This window comes from Haliotis cracherodii, unplaced genomic scaffold (genome assembly GCF_022045235.1).
Source record: "Haliotis cracherodii isolate W230 unplaced genomic scaffold, xgHalCrac1.p SCAF_19, whole genome shotgun sequence".
Taxonomy (NCBI): Eukaryota; Metazoa; Mollusca; class Gastropoda; order Lepetellida; family Haliotidae; genus Haliotis; species Haliotis cracherodii.
In genome coordinates this window covers 19332117-19349561 of record NW_027266274.1, presented here as the reverse complement: position 1 = coordinate 19349561, position 17445 = coordinate 19332117, and the positions used below count along the sequence as shown (strand labels likewise).

Below are 17445 nucleotides of genomic sequence, written 5' to 3'. Positions count from 1 at the left end.
ACACAGCAGGTACACGGTGCCCCACACACAATACCTGGACACAGCAGGTACACAGTGCCCAACACAGTGCCCAACACAATACCTGGACACAGCAGGTACACGGTGCCCCACACACAATACCTGGACACAGCAGGTACACGGTGCCCCACACACAATACCTGGACACAGCAGGTACACAGTGCCCCGTCAATACCTGGACACAGCAGGTACAAAGTACCCCGTCAATACCTGGACACAGCAGGTACACGGTGCCCCACACACAATACCTGGACACAGCAGGTACACAGTGCTCCATACACAATACCTGGACACAGCAGGTACACAGTGCCCAACACAATACCTGGACACAGCAGGTACACAGTGCCCAACACAATACCTGGACACAGCAGGTACACAGTGCCCACACACAATACCTGGACACAGCAGGTACACAGTGGCCCATCAATACCTGGACACAGCAGGTACACAGTGCCCCCCACACACAATACCTGGACACAGCAGGTACACAGTGCCCAACACAATACCTGGACACAGCAGGTACACAGTGCCCAACACAATACCTGGACACAGCAGGTACACAGTGCCCCACACACAATACCTGGACACAGCAGGTACACAGTGCCCAACACAGTGCCCAACACAATACCTGGACACAGCAGGTACACAGTGCCCAACACAATACCTGGACACAGCAGGTACACAGTGCCCAACACAATACCTGGACACAGCAGGTACACAGTGCCCAACACAAAACCTGGACACAGCAGGTACACAGTGCCCAACACAATACCTGGACACAGCAGGTACACAGTGCCCAACACAATTCCTGGACACAGCAGGTACACGGTGCCCCACACACAATACCTGGACACAGCAGGTACACAGTGCCCCGTCAATACCTGGACACAGCAGGTACACGGTGCCCCACACACAATACCTGGACACAGCAGGTACACAGTGCTCCATAAACAATACCTGGACACAGCAGGTACACAGTGCCCAACACAATACCTGGACACAGCAGGTACACAGTGCCCAACACAGTGCCCAACACAAAACCTGGACACAGCTGGTACACAGTGCCCAACACAATACCTGGACACAGCAGGTACGCGGTGCCCCACACACAATACCTGGACACAGCAGGTACACAGTGCCCAACACAGTGCCCAACACAATACCTGGACACAGCAGGTACACAGTGCCCAACACAGTGCCCAACACAATACCTGGACACAGCAGGTACACAGTGCCCAACACAGTGCCCAACACAATACCTGGACACAGCAGGTACACAGTGCACAACACATTACCTGGACACAGCAGGTACACAGTGCCCAACACAGTGCCCAACACAATACCTGGACACAGCAGGTACACAGTGCCCAACACAATACCTGGACACAGCAGGTACACGGTGCCCCACACACAATACCTGGACACAGCAGGTACACAGTGCCCAACACAATACCTGGACACAGCAGGTACACAGTGCCCAACACATTACCTGGACACAGCAGGTACACAGTGCCCAACACAATACCTGGACACAGCAGGTACACAGTGCCCAACACAAAACCTGGACACAGCAGGTACTAAGTGCCCAACACACAATACCTGGAAACAGCAGGTACACAGTGCCCAACACAGTGCCCAACACAATACCTGGACACAGCAGGTACACAGTGCCCAACACAGTGCCCAACACAAAACCTGGACACAGCAGGTACACAGTGCCCAACACAATACCTGGACACAGCAGGTACACGGTGCCCCACACACAATACCTGGACACAGCAGGTACACAGTGCCCCGTCAATACCTGGACACAGCAGGTACAAAGTGCCCCGTCAATACCTGGACACAGCAGGTACACGGTGCCCCACACACAATACCTGGACACAGCAGGTACACAGTGCTCCATACACAATACCTGGACACAGCAGGTACACAGTGCCCAACACAATACCTGGACACAGCAGGTACACAGTGCCCAACACAAAACCTGGACACAGCAGGTACACAGTGCCCAACACAATACCTGGACACAGCAGGTACACAGTGCCCCATACACAATACCTGGACACAGCAGGTACACGGTGCCCCACACACAATACCTGGACACAGCAGGTACACAATGCCCCGTCAATACCTGGACACAGCAGGTACACGGTGCCCCACACACAATACCTGGACACAGCAGGTACACAGTGCTCCATACACAATACCTGGACACAGCAGGTACACGGTGCCCCACACACAATACCTGGACACAGCAGGTACACAGTGCTCCATACACAATACCTGGACACAGCAGGTACACAGTGCCCAACACAATACCTGGACACAGCAGGTACACAGTGCCCAACACAGTGCCCAACACAATACCTGGACACAGCTGGTACACAGTGCCCAACACAATACCTGGACACAGCAGGTACGCGGTGCCCCACACACAATACCTGGACACAGCAGGTACACAGTGCCCAACACAGTGCCCAACACAATACCTGGACACAGCAGGTACACAGTGCCCAACACAGTGCCCAACACAATACCTGGACACAGCAGGTACACAGTGCCCAACACAATACCTGGACACAGCAGGTACACGGTGCCCAACACACAATACCTGGACACAGCAGGTACACAGTGCCCCGTCAATACCTGGACACAGCAGGTACACAGTGCACAACACATTACCTGGACACAGCAGGTACACAGTGCCCAACACAGTGCCCAACACAATACCTGGACACAGCAGGTACACAGTGCCCAACACAATACCTGGACACAGCAGGTACACGGTGCCCCACACACAATACCTGGACACAGCAGGTACACAGTGCCCAACACAATACCTGGACACAGCAGGTACACAGTGCCCAACACATTACCTGGACACAGCAGGTACACAGTGCCCAACACAATACCTGGACACAGCAGGTACACAGTGCCCAACACAAAACCTGGACACAGCAGGTACACAGTGCCCAACACACAATACCTGGACACAGCAGGTACACAGTGCCCAACACAGTGCCCAACACAATACCTGGACACAGCAGGTACACAGTGCCCAACACAGTGCCCAACACAAAACCTGGACACAGCAGGTACACAGTGCCCAACACAATACCTGGACACAGCAGGTACACGGTGCCCCACACACAATACCTGGACACAGCAGGTACACAGTGCCCCGTCAATACCTGGACACAGCAGGTACAAAGTGCCCCGTCAATACCTGGACACAGCAGGTACACGGTGCCCCACACACAATACCTGGACACAGCAGGTACACAGTGCTCCATACACAATACCTGGACACAGCAGGTACACAGTGCCCAACACAATACCTGGACACAGCAGGTACACAGTGCCCCATACACAATACCTGGACACAGCAGGTACACAGTGCCCAACACAATACCTGGACACAGCAGGTACACAGTGCCCCATACACAATACCTGGACACAGCAGGTACACAGTGCCCAACACAATACCTGGACACAGCAGGTACACAGTGCTCCACACACAATACCTGGACACAGCAGGTACACAGTGCTCCATACACAATACCTGGACACAGCAGGTACACAGTGCCCAACACAATACCTGGACACAGCAGGTACACAGTGCCCACACACAATACCTGGACACAGCAGGTACACAGTGGCCCATCAATACCTGGACACAGCAGGTACACAGTGCCCCCCCACACACAATACCTGGACACAGCAGGTACACAGTGCCCAACACAATACCTGGACACAGCAGGTACACAGTGCCCAACACAATACCTGGACACAGCAGGTACACAGTGCCCAACACAATACCTGGACACAGCAGGTACACAGTGCCCCACACAATACCTGGACACAGCAGGTACACAGTGCCTCATCAATACCTGGACACAGCAGGTACACAGTGCCCCACACAATACCTGGGCACAGCAGGTACACAGTGCCTCATCAATACCTGGACACAGCAGGTACACAGTGCCCCACACAATACCTGGACACAGCAGGTACACAGTGCCTCATCAATACCTGGACACAGCAGGTACACAGTGCCCCACACAATACCTGGACACAGCAGGTACACAGTGCCTCATCAATACCTGGACACAGCAGGTACACAGTGCCCCATCAATACCTGGACACAGCAGGTACACAGTGCCCCACACACAATACCTGGACACAGCAGGTACACAGTGCCTCATCAATACCTGGACACAGCAGGTACACAGTGCCCAACACAATACCTGGACACAGCAGGTACACAGTGCCCCCATCAATACCTGGACACAGCAGGTACACAGTGCCCCATACACAATACCTGGACACTACAGTACACAGTGCCCCATCAATACCTCGACACAGCAGGGTCAATGTGCCACATTAAGATGGTAGGACTGTGGAAGGGTCAAAGTACCACATGAAGATGGTAGGACTGTGGAAGGGTCAAAGTACCACATTAAGATGGTAGGACTGTGGAAGGGTCAAAGAACCACATAAAGATGGTAGGACTGTGGAAGGGTCAGAGACATAGTTCAGTGGTGATGACCACTTTGAAATAGCTGCCTGACCCTTGTCCCTTGTCCAGCAATATTTGGGACAGCCATGGCAAGGTCTGTGACAAGTAATAGGGTCAAATATGTCAATGGTTTATAATATGTCAAAGAGGGACAGGCCTCTCATAGGGTTAATTAATTAAATTGCAGGAATATCTTCCATAAGCACCTCTGTGGTAAATCGTTTTTAATGTGATAACTGCACTGTCAAATTTGTAAGGATTATAAGGGACTGGTGCATCACAGGAACTCGATATTGCTCTTTGTAAAAATATACACCCCCTATACTACATAAAAGTCTTTTGTGTAGTATAGGGGGGCGTATATTTTTACAAAGAGCAATATCGAGTTCATGTGTGGAGCATTTACTCTAAAACTGAATTGCACAATTCAATGTATTCTTCACCAAAAATTTAAGTACAATTATACATCTAACTATAAAGGGACAAAACCGACAGTAAATCATTTACAATGTCGGGCACATTTAAATAAAAAAGAACTAACGTGACATTCTAAAACCCTAACAGGGCCTCTTTGAACCGCTTTCGGTCCACCGGCCAGAAGGACTCGCTTCTTCACCTCCGTTTTCGACAATATAACGTCCGCTCCACATTGCCTTCTTTACCTTGATAACACAAACTATATATGGAGGACATCTTAAGTTAATCGAGTCTTATGTCAATCGACTAGCAGAGCTGTAAGGTAACATCACCGCTCACGGACCAGAGTGACGATCGATTTCAAACATGTGCACGGAGCAATGTCAGAATTCCGTCACTTCGTTAGCACTGAAAATCAAGGTAGTCATTAATTTACATTTTAGACAAGATATACATACCCACGGCATATGATGTCATCTTTTCGGTTGAATTCATCAACACATTATATACTCAAAAGTTTAACCACAGACGTATTTCACTGTTCGAAAAATTGTCGTTATCAAACAGTGACGACAGCTGTTTGGAGTCTTGAAAGTGTAAATAAATACTCAACAATTGTGATGTTTTCATTGGTTGATAAATTTAGTAACAAGCACGTGTCGATTACCGCCACGATACAGGCGGCGTTCAATCTCCCGCCATTTCAGGAAGGGTCCCATGGTGTAATGGTTAGCACTCTGGACTTTGAATCCAGCGATCCGAGTTCAAATCTCGGTGGGACCTCATTTTGCAAAAAAGTACTAAATGCACTTTTTCCATGTACTATTTTGAAAAAGGTCAATCTTTCAACATAATAGTAATTATTTCAATTTTGATAACATCAAAATGGAAATCCTTGCATATTATGCTTGAATGTGAAATTAAATCACAATACATTCCCTTATGTCATTGAAACTGATATATCAATATATAAATATGTTTTCCATGTTAAACAATGCGATTTCCAAACCTCCCTTTCAGTTGTATTATTTCTGTTATTTTTATTTGTTACCTATATATTCATATGCCTACATTACTGAAGTCTAATTTCACCAGCAACAGGAGTAGCTAGAATTAATACTGTTACACAACTGTTATGTTTATGACAAGGAATATTATTTTTCCTTAATATACACACACTCTATTTAAGGGTTACTTCCTGCATCTATCACCATGTACATCACTCCCTCTTAATTGTATAGCAACTTTGGCTTCGCTTTATATCAACTACTCAAGTTTTAATAAGAGTATTCTGAGTGGACTGGATTCTCTGGTCCAGATTGATTATTTGCAGACCGCTGTCATATAGCTGGAATATTACCGAGTGATGCCAACCAATTGTAACAGGATAAAAAAATCAAGTACCCCTTATATGCTACTTGTTGTTGCCTGCCTGGCGCTGGGCATTAAAAGAAGAAGTGGTTGGCTTAAGAGTCAGTTTCAATGTTAACTGCAGCATGGTATCTCAGTGGGCTAGCACCATAAAACCATCAGTTCCGTTCACACACGTCACAATATAAGCGCAATACAAGTAATCTTGTATGTGGCGGTAAAGCCCATTTAACCTCGCTAATCACTTAACTGTTTGTGTTACTCAAAAGTTTTGTCTTCAAAGTGGTTTTTGAAATTTAAAAAAATGCCATAAGAACCCGCATAATTCAGAACCTGCAGGTCCTGACCAAACTCTTGAGGCACTAACTTAAAACGCTGCAGCTTATTGTGACAAATTGACACATAAATTTACTGCTGGCCAACCATACAAATTTGAAACCATGGGTGAACCCGAGCGCAACTGGCCACGGACCTACAGGCAGGTGCTTGTTTCGAACAGATTCCACGATGCAATACAATGATCCTGTATTTACAATATGAGAAGGGTGCTCATTTCTAACCTCTCTCGACACCCTCCTGAACACTGTGGCTCAGAACACTGTTACCAAATACTGCAGAAGGTTGGTTTGTTGTTTAACATGGTACTCAGCAATATTCCAGCTATATGACGGTGGTCTGTAAATCATCAAGTCTGGACCAGACAATCCAGTGATTGATATCATGAGCATCGATCCATGCAATTGGTATCGATGACTGTTCATCAACCAAGTCGGCGAGCTTGACCACCCGATCTCGTTAGTCGCCTTTTACAACAAGCATAGTCGCCTTTTACGGCAGATGGAAGATCAGACGGACTGACAGCAACCTTTCTAATTTTACAATGGTTTGTTTAACACCATACTCAGCAATATTCCTGCTGTATCATGGCAGCCTGTCACAGCTGGACGTTCCATGACCATCCCACACCAGATCAAATCCGATTTAGTTGACATAAGGACAAGCAATCAAGTGCTGTGTTCCTGTGGACCTTTTCTATTTGTTATTATCATCAGTATTCCAGCTGTATGACGGTAGTCTGTAAATAATCAAGTCTGGACCAGACAATCCAGTGATTGACAATTTGACATCATGAGCATCGATCCACGCAACTGGCATCGATGACATGCATCAACCAAGTCATCGAGCCTGACCATCCGATCCTGTTAGTCAGACCTATTCTAACCCTGGTGGGTCCCCATAGGTACATACTGAGAACCCATTTGAAGGAGGTCTATTTTGTTCAAACTGACAAAACATAGCCCTGACAGTTTTGGTCCTACTTCAAAGTAATATCAGGAGCACATGTGGCCCAGCAATTAGCAGTGCCCGATTGTCCATCCTTGGTTGTCTGTACAATACCTTTGCTTCCAGGCTTCAGCTTTGTCAACTAACAGCAACATTTTCCGTGAGTGAATGGGGTTTTAAGACTGATTTTAACCTTATTTCTGTTGCATCATCGTACGTCAGCTTGGTGTGCCAGAAAAGGCCTAAGTAATGCAGGTCTTAGACATTTACATTTCTAAACCCACAAGCATTAGTTCAAAAGAAACTATTGATTTACTAGTTAAAGTCCTTGTGATTCTTGATTTGTTTTAATTGAGGCCCTATGATCACCATGGCAACAAAGATGAAAACTTTTCAGAGAATCTGAATGATCAATGAGAGATGAAATACAAAATATTCCGCAGAGCTTTTTTATTGTTGACTTTGGGTGACATACAAGCCAATAATAACAAAAAAATAAAGAAAATCAACGCTTTCTGCGAAGACTGAGTGAATTGTGCTTGATCATGTAAGCACGACGAGAACCACCATTGGTCTTGGTGAACTTGTGTCCCTTTCCAAGACCACGAGAAGAACGGCCAGCAGAGGTGAGTCCTCGCAACTCGCGGTGCTTGTGTACAGCACGGCACAGCCAGTTGATGTCGGGACTGCGACGGATCGTCTTGTTGGCTGGGTCAACCAGGATCACCTCAAAGAACTTGTATGTGGAGTCTTCAGCAACCCAGTATGAGTTCAACACTCGGAGTCCCCCACACTTGCGACCAACACGCTCCTGCAACAAGACATCGTACAGAGTTAGGGAGTGGAGGATGCATGTCAAGGAATAATGATTCTCTGAAGCATCAGTGAATTGTTATTCTTAGTTCGGAGATGCACATATTGAAATATTGCAGGATTGAAAAGACACAAATCTAGGTTGTTGTTTGTTATTTAACGCCACTCTCAGCAATATTCCAGTAATATGACAGCGGTCTTCAAATAATCGAGTCGGGAAGAGAATCCAGTGATTGATATTATGAGCATTGACCTACACATCAACCAAGTCAGCAAGCCTGACCACCAGATCCCTTTAGTCGCCTCATACGACAAGCATAGTCGCCTTTTATCCCAAGCATGGGGTGCTGAAGACCTATTCTAACCCAGGTCTTTGGGGGGTAAATCTAACTCGTATGGTTGAAATTATGAGGACCCTCGATTTTCATGATGAATTTTGAACACTCATAGCTTGTCAAGACGATGTAACTATCGTGGAGAAATATGTTCATGTCGGTCTTTAATAGCAAAGAGAGATTACAAGCAAAGGGAGGTAAGCGAACTTGTCTCACCATGTGTTCACAACATTTTATTTAATTTTGGCATCTTCAGAACTTGTCAAGGCTAAAAAATAATTTATTTTTGACAAGCACCCCTCTTAACTGGATTTATTATCCTTTTGTATGAATAGGCATTAGACACAATATCATAAACATCTTTTCCACATACAACATGTACTAATATCTGAGCAGCAAATCACATTCATATCTAATTCTATTACCCAAATCGAAGACAAGTGGCGTGTTGGCCATACAATGTTGGCCATACAACCTTCAGCTAGGTCACTTCATGTTATAAATTAGTGAAAAACCATTTGACATACCTCAGCCACACTTCTGAGTGAACGCGCGAACTTGAGCTGGTTGACTCCATGGGTGACGGGTTTACCATAGGTACATCCCTTGGGCACTGGGCGCTTGCGGCCACCGCGGCGGACTCGCACACGGTAGATAACATAACCTGAAAAGGCAACGTTTTTCGTTTAGTCGTTTATAAATCTGTAAATTAACTAAACTATGTAAATATAGATCAATTCAATGTCCACCAAGTTGCAATTCAAAATATCTATCTCAAAGTCTATACATGTTATATTTAATTCAACTTATTCACCTCGTCTTATCCCAAACACTCTTCGACGATTACAACTGAAAGCCATAAGCATGAGTATGGTGCTGACAAACCAAGAACAGACTGCGCCTAAAGCTTTTGTATTTACCAGTCTGAACTTTGACCATGTCAATACATTCAGTACATTTTTGTCTTTGTATTCACATTGATACATGGACTAGTATTAACTGATCTTACTTGACCAAAAGAATTTTAATTGATTAAGGGTTCAACATGTTCAAAACTAGCAGCTCAAATCAGAATCATAGGATTCTAGCATGCCCTTAGGAAGGGACAGAAAATGCCTCTGAAATAAACAAGAAAAGACAAGTAATTATTCTCACCCTGCTTGGCCCTGTACCCAAGCCTTCTTGCTTTGTCGGGTCTGGTGGGGCGGGGAGCACGGTGAATGGCGGAGAGCTGGCGGTACTGCCAACACCTCACACGCAGCAGGAATCGCAGCACATCACTCTGCTTCTTGCGGTACATCTCCTGCATGTACTTGTAGGCCCCCATGATGGCAGATTAATGATCTGGAAGAAGGAAATGCGTCATGATAATGTAAAGAGGAGCCAGTTGGACTTATAAGTAATTTCCACTGCACTGTAGTGGGACATACACCAGTGGAAACATGCATCTGGTAGATATCTATATCCTTCCAGATTTTCACTTGGTTGAAGGCTGAATGACTAGTGTTTTGAGAATGAGTGTTTTCCTAGTTCTTTATGGCACACTCAGCAATATTACATCTGTATGACGATCAAAGTACATAATTGCAATACAAACCAGGGACTGATGTATATATGTACGTCCCACGACAACGGGGATTAATGGGCACAATTTTTTAAGTTGTTCCATGTTAGGAATAATCAGATTACAGTTTTAGTCGTCCGACTGGCTATTGGTGTATCATCTTTATATCTTATATATAGTAAACATGTATGTGGCTTAACAGTTGACATATTCAGTGTTCAAGTACTGTCACAAGTTAACGACTAATGGTGAACGTCGAACCTTCAACTGAATCAGAAATATCACGATAACACTTTTACTTGGTCAAGTTGAAGTAAAGTTGAAACCATAAGGCAAGACTAACACCGAAATATCAAATTCGATCGTTGTTAGATTCATACGTTGTGTTGATCTATCTCAAGTCACTTTAAAATGAGTATATATCTAACATGCACCCCAAAAATAGTGAAAATACTAAGTTAGAAACTCCAGGATAGCCCTATGTACATCTGATGACGTTGAACTCGGGCAACAAATACGACAATGTTACACAATCGGGAAGATTAGGGTTTAAAATACACCTAATTCCATCAAATATTAAGTCTGAGCAATCTATTTCGTTCAGAAAAATAAGTTTTTATGTTATTGGGAAGCGTAGATTGAATGGATTCAAAGGGAACTGATATCGTACCACGGGTACTGTGTGCTACTTCCTGTAAAAAGGATTAACGAGAGGACAACGAGAACATGCGTGACTGACATTAGTACTGCTTCCCTCTCAACAGATATTCTTTCTAGCATCCGAAAACCGCGCTTTGGTGTATCTGAATTGAGAAATGAGAGTTGATACATCTTAAATAGTTATACCTCTGTTATTTAAGACTACGCTAATAATGTCAATATGTCGGTATTTACAATGGTATGCATATTATAGCAGTCCATAGCAAATTACAAAACTGTATACCGGTAATTGATTTCATCCCTAAAATGATTTTCGTTTACATATCTGACTACAAGCTTATAAGATAATATTAGTTATTTCATTTGGTTTTTATACAATTCGCTGTCCGTTTAACGCTATGGGAACTTATTGCTGGTTTATAATGTAGTTCAAAAGGAACTTTCTGTACAATGTCTTGTCAACAGTAAAGATTTTCGAGTATAATTTCAAAAGAAATGTTAAATAAAGTAACCTTGAATTCTACAGCTAACAGATCTGTTGTTCACCAAAACAAAATATCTGTCACAAATTCTACAATTATATTTTTTTAAATATACTAATTATTGAACTGATTTAATCACATAAAACGCGGAGGCAAGAGATTGCAGTGTGAATAAAAGTGTATAAGAACAAAATATGCATAACTGAAATTATCAATTATAGCCTCGAGCTCCAAGTATAGAGTAAGACCATCAAAACTATGGAGGTATTTTTTCATTCAGTATTTGGTTTGCAATCAAGCTCGACGACGGAACTAACACTTGTTTTTATTGCAATTAGTACTCTTGATATTAAACTAACATTTTTACTTCAAGAAAAACAACATTTTCCCGGAATTCTATAACAAACCAGGGCTGAGATTCTTTCTCGTCGCACAGCAAAGGTTTCAACCGAAGGCCTTTTGTGTGCCAATTATTTGGAATAAGTCGTTCACCAAACGGTTTTACAAAACTTCGACGGCGGTCTTTTCAAACAGGTGCGTGATAGAGTGACATGCTATTATTTAGATGGGTTCTGGGAAGGGTTATGCTTTTATCTGGAAAAACAGAATGATAAGAAGACATACGAAACATTTTAAAAACATGTTGTTTCAGCAGCAGGGAAAAGACCTGTTTGCTTTGAAGGAGTGGAGACTATTTTTCTCTTCTCTCCAAATATGAAATCCTATCTCTAACAAAATTCATGCCCCGCCCACAATTTGATTAGACCCTGTGGTTTCACTAGTAGAAATATAAACCATCAGTCTCTGTTAAAACAATACATCTCATACAACTGAATAAAACATGACTGAAAGAATAAATTTAATAAATCAATCATAAATGTGTCTATTAGCTTATAGGATGCTAACATACAATGTCAAGATGAAATCACATGCTTAGTACATGAGGATGAAAACGCCTCAATCCCCTGAATCCTGAATACCATCTAATTTTTAATATGAATATGAACCCCTGAATCCCGAATACTATTTGACACAAATCCCCAAAGCATTGAGAAAATTTAAATTTAAATTACTGAAAAAATATCATGTATAATTTTCTTTTTCAAATGTTGAAACTTTGTCCCAACTACAATTTTATTTGCCTCCCATGTACCACACTGATGAGTCCTGAATATCCTCTAAATAGACCCGACCGCCTCCGTGGTCTTGTGGTAGAGTGTCCGCCCGGAGAGCGGAAGGACCAGAGTTCGATCCCAGGTCGCGTCATACAAAAAGACATTAAAAGATTGTACTTGTTGTTACCCTGTCTGGCGCTCGGCATTAAGGGGCTAAAACAAGGACTGGTTGGCTCGGAGTCAGTATACTGTGTCTGAGTGGGGTATTCATGTTAAACTGCGGCATGGTATCTCAGTGAGCTACCACTATAAATCGGCATCAGTCCGGACTAGTACAAGCAGCCACACACACACATACACGTGCATGCACGTCGCTATATAAGTGCAATAATCTTGGACGCGACGTTAAACCTAATTTCACCTCACCTCTAAATAGACCCCTTAATCCTGCGTACCAAAGGGGGGGTTGGCAGCCTCATACACATGATAATAGTTGGAAACTAATGAAATAAAAAAAAATATGATTGTTTATCTGATTCAAATTCTGAGATATTTTATAGGGTTAGACCAACTCCATGATGATATCTTACATGTTACCAAGCAGCAGTGGTGTTTATCAATCCAGTAACTTGACTCCTTAGCATCTTGTATTTTTTCAATTATGTAATGGTCCAAGCTTCACTCACATATATGTGACCAGTTAAAATGATAGTCTAGCTATGAAGTATATGTCTGTTTCAGGGGTCAATGACCCTGAATCCCAATAAAATATTTAAGGGGAAAAAATCAGAATGATAAGGTTTGTTTTTTTACCTCCTACAATAAAAAGTGACAATAAGGTAGAACTTTCAGATTTATTTGTTTAAAGACCAAAACCAGGCCAAGATTTTATATTTGTTATTGCCAGCAGATCAAAATCAAACTTTAAGATGACTAAAATAATCCTGTTCATTGCATTGCATTTTATTATGAACTACCGACCAAATTTTGCACTGTCTTGTTCATATTTCATCCATCAGTGCTTAAGTTTAATGGAGGACCATAGGGTTGCCTCATGGTTATATAGCTGGTTTTCAGACCTGGGTCCAATTCTCTACATATGTAGTGTGCTGCTGGAAGTGGAGTAAAACCCCACTCACTCACTCACTTTTTAATGGCAGCAAGTGACCAATATGTCCAAGATTGTCCAACTACATGTACCTGAAATTCATTTGCATTGTATTCAGTTAAAACAAATATCAAGATATACCGTTCGCTCGTCACGCCGAAGACCCGGGTTCGATTCCCGACATGGGTACAATGTGTGAAGCCCATTTCTGGTGTCCCCCGCCGTGATATTGTTGGAATATTGCTAAAAGCGGCGTAAAACCATACTCACTCACTCACTCACTCAAGATATACTGTTAAGTAATGAAATGCTACACAGAGAATGTAGAATATCAGGTGTCCTGGCTCAGTGACTGGGAAACAATCAGTGGGGTAGATTTGGTCCTCAGTGACCCATGCTTGTCTGTAGCGGATCGACCTCCTCTATGGTGTAGTGGACACAGGGTGGAATACAGGTGGTTCAGTCCCTGGCCTCGTCATACCAAAAGACATTACAAGATGATGCGTGTTGTTACCCTGCATGGAGCTCTGCATTAAGAGGATAACACAAGAACTGTTGTTACTTTTTTGACAGCTCTCATTTCAATTTTTAGTGTGTTCTTGATTCATAATTTTCTATTTGAAAAAGAAAATCATGTTTTCATTCCGTTTCATTACACATTCGATTTTAATTCTTCCTATTATTTTGTTTTTTTTGTTTTGTTTTTTTAAAGCCCTGGGTACCGTTGTACAAAACAACCTTAGCGCTACGACTGTCGTAAATCTATGTTAAGGTATGGGAGTTACTATCACCATAGCGCTACGACTGTCGTAAGTCGATGTTAAGGTATGGGAATTACGATCACCATAGCGCTACGACTGTCGTAAGTCTATGTTAAGGTATGGGAGTTACAATCACCATAGTGCTACGACTGTCGTAAGACTATGTTAAGGTATGGGAGTTACAATCACCATAGTGCTACGACTGTCGTAAGTCTATGTTAAGGTATGGGAGTTACGATCACTTTAGCGCTACGACTGTCGTAAGTCTATGTTAAGGTATGGGAATTACGAGCACCATAGCGCTACGACTGTCGAAAGTCTATGTTAAGGTATGGGAATTACGAGCACCATAGCGCTACGACTGTCGTAAGTCTATGTTAAGGTATGGGAATTACGATCACCATAGCGCTACGACTGTCGTAAGTCTATGTTAAGGTATGGGAGTTATGATCACCTTAGCGCTAAGGTTGCTCTGTACAACGCACCCCTGGGCTTCATTTGGGATAGAATGTTACTCAACTAAATTGGGCAAAATCCGTAATAATGCCAGGGGCATAAAAACATGCAGTCCCTGTGACCATAAGGCGGTAGCGGGCAGAAGGTCACTTGACCAACCAGTATTCACATCCTGTTGCCCTGCAACAGTCTTGTGCCTTGGATTTCTGTTTTAAATATAATTTGTTCCAGAAAAAAACACCAAACAATTTACCCTCAGATTTTAGTCCCAAAATCTTGGCATCACTGAACATGCTGGATGTCCTGTGAGATTTAAAAAAAAAATTGGCACAGAATTTCATAGAAATATGTTTGTGTGTTGTGAAGCAGTGACCAAAAAAATATACAGCCTCTAGTCTAACAAACATATCCCAGAACTAACATCTTTACAGCATTCCCGCTTACCGGTAATAACCATTTTCTTACTGGTAAAATTAGGCTTGGACTGGTTATACATGTGACTGCCAGTCCCTGTGGACAGGCAAACAAAGTACCTTATAATTCTTTGTTGTCACATTGAACATGATGTTGAAAGAATTAAAACCAAATAATTTTCATACGTTATTTTATTTGTTGAAATTTGGGACTGGCAAAAGTATGGGGGGGACTGGTAACTTTTAGAGTTGCCAGTCCACAAGGACTGGCAGTTTCAAAAGCCAGCGGGAACACTGCTTTAGTGTTGGTATGATGCAGCCAGGAACTAAACACCAACCTACCACTCCCCAGGCAGGCGCTCTATCCACTAGACCATGGAGGAAGTCACACTTGGTGTATTTCATCATGCAAAGAAAGATGGCAATAAATGCACACTGAGTTTCTTGATCTGTCGGTACTTGGGGACAATAAAGTGATTTATAGCTAAAATGGATAGAATTATCATTAAACCGCCCGCACGTTATCAGAAATGAGTGGGCCACTGCAACTTGATAATGCCCTCATGTTGCCTGACGACGGGCCATTATCAAGCCTGTTGTTTGGTGACATTCGTGTTGATTGCAGTAAATGTTTCAAAACCGATGTTGTTGTTTCTTTTTATTTGATAACAAATTCCATCCATTTTGGCTATAATAACGATAACGCTCTTTTTCAGGGCATGTTCATTTGCGGAAGCCCTCTGTCTTTTCAACTGCGCTCCTTTTTCGGGCAGTTAATGAAAAACCTCAGGCTTCTACAAATGATAATGCCCTGAAAAATAGCGTTACCCTTATAGTGATGTTTGGTTGTGGGGCCAGCAGGAATGAAAATCTATTGACCATTTATTATTGCTTTAAAGACCGTATATACATGTTTCAATAAAGACATTCTTGCTATGGCAAACTAATACACTCAGCAGATACTAATAGCCTATGGCTTAGATAACTAAGCTTGGGTAGATAGCATTGTTTCATGTCTTTGTTATTTATCACTGGTTATGTGGTAGTTAAGGAATACAGTCTCTACAGCAATCCAGGTCTCAGGTAGAGTAAACATTCTGTGATAAGGCATTCCTCCACTTGCAGCAGGTTGAAAAGTTCCTGATGATTCTAAATGTGACTTTCATATTCCAAGACTGAAATTTTAGCATTTGTTCCTAGATATCCCAAAGTTTAAATTTATTTTTTTTGGATTATATAGATGCAACGCAGAAGAGGAGTATAATGCCATTGGTGAGTCTTAGGAACTTATGTTAAATGTCAGCATAAAATTACCAAATCAGTAATTTACAAAACAGCCTTTTGCTGTGTTACCAAGTGTTAGAAATTGGCAATAGTCCTATAGTCCTTACTAAACTGCCTTATAGTATCCTAAGGACGTGGTATCCTAAGGACCAGTAGTAATTGGCCCATGTTAAGGGTTTTGCTATATGTTATCATTATAAGGACTAGTGGACAAAAACTGTTGGTTTCTAACCCTGATTACCTTTAATATTGAATAATTTATTGAGAAGTTATAAAAAGTTTTATTGAAAAACCTCCAAATGAATGTAGAGGGGACCTTGTCTGGCATGTTCGTCCAGGTGTGTAGGTTTCAGCGTTATACCTCAGCTTCATCTGGACATGCTCCTAGGTCGGTATTCGGTCCCAAGTCGGCCGCAAATGTTTGTATAAATTCCCAAATTGGAGTGATAAACTTCCCAATTCATTTTCATATAGTATGACTAATGTGACGGCTTGGTGGAGATGACTGTCATCCACTGATGACAGGACAAATAAAGAGGAAGAAGTTTCTATGCTTCAATTCACATTTTGCATTGAAAGCACTTTTAAAATACCTCTGAAATTAAGAAAATAACAACTTTAGCCAAAACATTATTTGTCACAATATAATGATTATTACCCAATGTAATTGCCAAGAGCACTTCCTTTAAAACCCGAGATAAGTCCCTGTGTCTTCACGAGTTCCCCTTTGTCTGCAAGTAGACAATGTATTAAATAATTAAATTAAAACTGGGCTAAGTTTAACAAATTTTTAAAAATATGTATAATTTCAGTCATATTGATCCCTGTAAAGATCCAGGTTA

General features: G+C 42.7%; 2 protein-coding genes and 1 non-coding gene across 5 annotated transcripts in view; 1 reads left to right on the top strand and 2 right to left on the bottom strand.

Annotated features, from left to right (window-relative positions):
* Positions 1 to 5516, bottom strand: part of LOC139466842 (serine-rich adhesin for platelets-like) — a 70124-nt gene extending 64608 nt beyond the window's left edge. For all 3 annotated transcript variants that reach the window (XM_071248560.1, XM_071248562.1, XM_071248561.1), the window contains exon 1: positions 5416 to 5516. Coding sequence is in view for 1 of the 3 variants with exons in the window: in XM_071248561.1 (XP_071104662.1) it covers positions 5416 to 5452 (37 nt within the window). In the remaining 2 variants the exon portion in view is untranslated. The remainder of the gene's footprint in view (positions 1 to 5415) is intronic.
* A 152-nt stretch (positions 5517 to 5668) lies between these two features.
* Positions 5669 to 5740, top strand: Trnaq-uug (transfer RNA glutamine (anticodon UUG)). The gene has a single exon. It is a non-coding gene; the product is annotated as a tRNA-Gln (tRNA).
* A 2307-nt stretch (positions 5741 to 8047) lies between these two features.
* LOC139466841 (large ribosomal subunit protein eL15-like) lies at positions 8048 to 11030 on the bottom strand. Its single transcript, XM_071248559.1, has 4 exons — positions 10995 to 11030; positions 9916 to 10104; positions 9288 to 9424; positions 8048 to 8423 (listed from the first exon to the last, which is right to left on the bottom strand). The coding sequence occupies exons 2-4, from the start codon at positions 10085 to 10087 to the stop codon at positions 8118 to 8120; spliced, it is 615 nt and encodes a 204-aa protein (XP_071104660.1). The 5' UTR covers positions 10088 to 10104; positions 10995 to 11030; the 3' UTR covers positions 8048 to 8117.
* Positions 11031 to 17445: the final 6415 nt, after the last annotated feature.

What these genes read in the sequence shown, in the direction of transcription:
- LOC139466841 (XM_071248559.1), bottom strand. Translation starts at nt 10,087, where the DNA reads ATGGGGGCCTACAAGTACATGCAGGAGATGTACCGCAAGAAGCAGAGT. An exon ending in TGGGTACAGGGCCAAGCAGG is followed by an intron (nt 9,425 to 9,915) that starts GTGAGAATAATT and finishes TTGCCTTTTCAG; the next exon opens with GTTATGTTATCTACCGTGTG. An exon ending in CACTCAGAAGTGTGGCTGAG is followed by an intron (nt 8,424 to 9,287) that starts GTATGTCAAATG and finishes GTCTTGTTGCAG; the next exon opens with GAGCGTGTTGGTCGCAAGTG.